Consider the following 5,198-nt stretch of genomic DNA (forward strand, 5'->3'; position numbering starts at 1 on the left):
TCGCAAAAAAAAAGAGCAGCGCAAAAAAAAACAGCGCAAAAAAAAAGAGCGAAAAAAAAATTCGAGAGTGTGCTTTTTCCTTGTTTACGTGCAGCGCCATGATTTTGTTAGTGTTCTAGGCTCGCGTCTCTAGCACGGTCTAGCCTAGGACCAGCACAGTACCGTCGTTGAGCGTTTATTCAATTTTGCATCTCTGAATTGATTATTGCTGACCCTTTTTGCTACCATATTATAAGCCTTCCCAGCTCCACATACATCTACGTCGTGCATTTGACTCTCCCTGATAATCGCTCTATCCAAGCTTTGAGAAGTTTTGACTACAACGGTTGCCGATCACCACCCGCTGTTGGGTAAGAACTGGTAAGAATTTGAGGTTTGCTTGACGGGTTTGTGATACACCACCACCACTTCTTAATAGTCTGTAGGATCATATTCTTGTGTGTTTCTATTGCTGCTAACCATGCCAGGATCACAAGCCGACGAGATTGACTGGGAGAACTTATCGAACAAGGAGCTTCATGATAAGTTTCAGCAAATGATGACTGAACAGGTGCAAGATGTGCTGAACAATTTTGAAGAGGCCATGGAGAAGATTACTGGCCTTGAGAAGACGTTCGAAACAAAGCTCGATAACAGATTTAATGAACTGCTTGCGCGTCTTCCACCACCGGCTGCACCTGTCGCACCTCTGCAACAACAACAACTACGCCCCCTTCCGAATCAGTATGGACGAGCACAGCATGTTCCTATTGAGCCAGGACAAAATTCTGGTGCCCCTGCTACTGCTGTTGGTGCTTCTTTGGCTCCTGCTACTGCTGCTGCTGGTAGCCAGGAGGATATATTTATGATTAACATAAAATCAATGGATCTAAAGGGACGACGTATAGAAAACTATGAAAACTTTTATCTTTTAATATTAGGTAAAGATAAAGATATAGAGAAAAAAACCCAGAAAAAGTAGAATCAATTGCTTAGCCGCGTGGCCCATCCGGGACGAGCAAAATCGACGGGAACATTCGAGAAGAACGCGTCTGCGATCAACCAGCAGCAGCAGGCGGCCGGAGACGAGCGTCGTGACGTCTTGGTCTAGCGGTCCGCGGTCGGTGCGTGGAACATGACACCCCTGACCCTAAGGGCACCCCAGTCATTTCACGTCAAATTCTGTTCTATAAATACGCCTCCACCTGTGCCATCAATCTCGCAGATCTCTCTCACCCCAAAGACAACAGAAAACCTTCTTCACGCGCGCACGCACCAAAATCACCTTCGATCTCATCACCGGGGAAGGGGGATGGCCGCCGAGGAGGGAGCCGTGATAGCGTGCCACACCAAGCAAGAGTTCGACACCCACATGGCTAATGGCAAGGAGACCGGCAAGCTGGTACGCGAATGCGATTCCCGATCCCCGTCCCAATCCTCCTCTTTCTCCCTTTTTTCCCGTAAATTTTAGGTGTTTGTGGGGTCTAGGTCATCTCCGGTTCGTCGTAGTAGTAACGCGATGTTGAGAAACTTGACATCAATCTGTGCGGGCGTGCGGCGGAATTGCGTTTTGGACGATTAGGGTGGATGATTTTCCGACTTGTTCAGATCTCATACTTTTGTCGCCCAATTCGGAACCTGGATTGCACAGTAACGATCTGTAGCTTAGTATTACTACTAATGTTTATCTCTGTGTGATGCCCCTAAGGTGCATGATTTTAGTAAATGGCTGATGAGAGAGGGAGAGGGAGTTTTTGAACCTTTGGTTAATGTTTGTTTAGGTTTACTGTCAGGTGTTACGTATGGTTGGTCTTAATCTGTGGTTAAGTTGTTCAGGATAACCAGGTGAGGGTTGATATCCTAATTTGGTCAAAAATTGTTCATTCAACTTTTGAGAGGATTGAGATCTTGATATCCTAATTTGGTCAAAAACTCTGAACAGATTGCCTGTTGATTTTGCAATGTGTAAATGGTACAGCTTACTGTACTTGAAATCACCCTTAGTTATCCTAAGGTGCGTGATTTTAGTGATTTGGCCATGGGTGGTACCTTTGGTTAATATGTTCAGGATTACCAGGTGAGGGCTGATGCCTTAGTTATGCATGATTGATCATAATCTGTGGCAAACATGTGCATTCAACTTTTGACTTTGGCATAACTTACTGGAGAATTGAGATCTTGATATCCTAATTTGGTCAAAAACCTTGGAACAGATTGAAGCAATGTGTAAATGGTACAGCTTACTGTATTTGAAATCACCGTTAGTTATCTTTTTGAGCACACATGCTTTCAAGGCGAACCGATTGGCATTATTTGGAGGTGATGTTGAAATTGCTTAAAATTCGGGTGTGTTGTAGGCGAACTTAGATAAAATTTGGCAACTTTTGGAGCCAATGTTAAAATATTATGAAATTCAGGTCCTTTTTAATGCTTACTGAGATAACGTGTTGAAACGGTAATAGAATTCAGGTCTGTTGAATCAACCCTGAACATTTTCTGTTGGGGGTTGCCACAGAATCTGGCTCTGCCAGTTACCATATTCAAACAATTGTTTTATTTCAAAACTGTGATTAACATAATACCTTTCCAGTTTCATTATGGCAAATATTGCTCCCGCTTGTTTCTGAGGCAACTATCATATTTCTTATAACCACCCGAAAAGACAAAATGACATCCCCCCACCCCCTCCACCATTGTCTTCATCCGCCTTTACTCAGTATTGTTGACACTTCAAAAGTCCATCGCACCTCCTTACAATTGCTTGTGGACCTGCCTCAAAAAATGAGCAAATCAATAGCATTGAAGGCAAGCAGTTAGGATGCATTGTTGAGTCACAAACTTGCACTTGCATTATTTCTGAAAAATTATTATGCCATATCTTGCAACAAGCAGCGCTACATAAACTTCATACAGACGGAAATATAGAATTTGAAAGGCGCTCTAAAGATTGTGGTTGAGGTCCAGATAGTTAAGATGAGGCACATGCACTTCTTGTGCACCATGTCCTGCAACCCGTGCAAGAAAAGAAAAGGAACTTGAAACATCAGTTACACTACTCAATCCATCCATCTATTTAGCAGCGACCAAGTCCAAGTCCAGACCTCATCTCACTCAATTCATCCATCTATTTAGCAGTGAAAGACCTGGTCCATGCCAGGTGTTCTTGACGGCGGTGCCCTTCATTGACCTTGGAAGCGGAGAGGTGGTATGGGGAGCTGGGGATGGGTTTCAGAGTGAGTGAGATGAGGCGCACGAGGGGTTAATGAACAACATTGGGAATAGGGGTGACCAGTTTTCTGGATTTTTTTCCCTGTGAGGGTGCATTTTTTTAGCGTGTGGGAGCATCGTGGGAGGGTGGGGAGGAATCGGAATGAACGAAACAATGTACGTACTACGTACTCTCCTAAAATAGTCAAGGATACTGTTGGTTTTGTAACCTTAGTCCTTGTTACAAGCTTAGTACTTGGCAGTGGCTGTGTCACTATTCCTTTCATGTTCATGTGACCTCACTCACTGTGAATTTTATGTACTTCCTTGCTCTTCAGGTGATCATTGACTTCACTGCTTCCTGGTGCGGTCCTTGTCGTGTCATAGCCCCAGTCTTTGCTGAGTACGCCAAGAAGTTCCCTGGCGCCATTTTCCTGAAGGTGGACGTTGACGAGCTGAAGGTAAGCATAGCTCCATGATCCTCCAAAATATGTCTCCTTAGTGAGAGTGAAATAATGCCCTTCATTTGCTTGTTCAACAGGACGTCGCTGAAGCATACAACGTTGAGGCAATGCCGACCTTCCTGTTTATCAAGGATGGTGCGAAGGTGGACACTGTTGTCGGTGGCAGGAAGGATGATATCCATACCAAGATAGTGGCCCTCATGGGTTCTGCATCTGCCTAAGAAGGGAAGAGTGATGCCCCTCTTGTGTCAATAAGAGCCAGCACCTGGTGTAAGTAGTTATCGCTGCAGTATGCTTTGGCTTAGTCGTGACTGAACTTTGTGATGATTCGGTTTAGAGTTCAGAACTTCAGACATTTGCACCGGTTGTTCTGAATTACAGTACCTAATGTTTTGCTACAGTTGCTTCGTTGTGAAGTTTGGATAACTATCCTGTCTGAATGTTAATGCAAAGCCAATATGCCGCTGACCTTATTTATCTTAACTGTATGCTGATTGCTGAGCATATCACTGCATCTTCAAGCCGCAGCACATGCACATCGAAGTTTCTTTCCGATGGTTAGTTTTTTTGAAGAAAAAGCAGCAGATTGCTGATTCTCATTGATGAAGTGGTAGAAGAGAACAGTTACAGGGAACTGGAAGGAAAAGAAGAAAGAATCCATGCAAGGCGCCAGCAGCCTCGCTATAAACACTGGCGAAGATCACAACTCAAGGTGGTTTAAAAATGCTGGCCATGGGGCTAGACCCGCCTGTACCCACACTCTGGCCTCGTCTATGATTGTGGAGTGCACTTAGGGACGCTGTGCTGGCTCTTGCATTGAAGATCCGATCGTTCCACTCTTTCATACTCTTTCATTGAAGGTGCTCGACACTGTGTTCAATACTTAGGAGGATTTTGCGGTAGGGTATGCAACCTTACCTCTTGGTGCTGTTATACCCTACCGTCATGGACCCTGACGGTAGCAAAAGGGTTAGATCTTGAAAATAATAATTCAAATTAGGGTTAGATCTTAAACTCGAATAGGTTTCAGAAAAATGTCGAAACATGAAATTTAGCCTCCAGATGCACCAAGAGACCAACAGGCAGGTGGACCTGCAGAGAAAACGGGCAGGCCGTGATGAGGTGTTGCACCGTCCCAGGCGCCGCGCAGCACGACGAGCAGATCGGGTTGTGAGGTGTTTGTCGGCGCTAAAGGTTGTCTGCCGTCAGGCATTTTCCCCGCAGCAAGATTCAGGCGAAGGATTTGGCGCGCGGTGCCACCTTGGTCGACCAGATGATTTCCTTGTCGTTGGTCGGGATGGCTCCTTGGAACATTTTGTGGTAGGTCGAAGCCGTGGTGTACTTGCCATCTGTTGTCCACCTCTAGCGCAAGTTGTCCGGCGTTCCCTTGCGGAGCGTGATGCCCACAGCCAACTGTCAAAGCTCGCATAGCTGGTGGAGCGCTGCTGCGTTGGGCTTTGGCTTAACATGGCTCAACCAAGCATTGTCCTCAAGCGTTGTCCGGAGTGTGAGCCGGCGTCCGTTGTAGTGCGCGAAGAGCTTTGGCCA

The 5,198-nt window shown here is 45.6% G+C and overlaps 1 protein-coding gene across 1 annotated transcript; it reads left to right on the forward strand.

Annotated features, from left to right (window-relative positions):
- The first annotated feature begins 1,142 nt into the window (after positions 1-1,142).
- LOC543068 (thioredoxin H-type) lies at positions 1,143-4,133 on the forward strand. Its single transcript, XM_044600838.1, has 3 exons — positions 1,143-1,381; positions 3,525-3,647; positions 3,728-4,133. The coding sequence occupies exons 1-3, from the start codon at positions 1,292-1,294 to the stop codon at positions 3,869-3,871; spliced, it is 357 nt and encodes a 118-aa protein (XP_044456773.1). The 5' UTR covers positions 1,143-1,291; the 3' UTR covers positions 3,872-4,133.
- Positions 4,134-5,198: the final 1,065 nt, after the last annotated feature.

Source organism: Triticum aestivum, chromosome 2A, assembly GCF_018294505.1.
Source record: "Triticum aestivum cultivar Chinese Spring chromosome 2A, IWGSC CS RefSeq v2.1, whole genome shotgun sequence".
Lineage (NCBI taxonomy): Eukaryota > Viridiplantae > Streptophyta > Magnoliopsida > Poales > Poaceae > Triticum > Triticum aestivum.

Bases quoted from the DNA above. Each gene is read 5' to 3' on its own strand.
- LOC543068 (XM_044600838.1), top strand. From the start codon at position 1,292: ATGGCCGCCGAGGAGGGAGCCGTGATAGCGTGCCACACCAAGCAAGAG. The intron at 1,382-3,524 runs GTACGCGAATGC...CTTGCTCTTCAG, and splicing joins GCAAGGAGACCGGCAAGCTG to GTGATCATTGACTTCACTGC. The intron at 3,648-3,727 runs GTAAGCATAGCT...CTTGTTCAACAG, and splicing joins TGGACGTTGACGAGCTGAAG to GACGTCGCTGAAGCATACAA.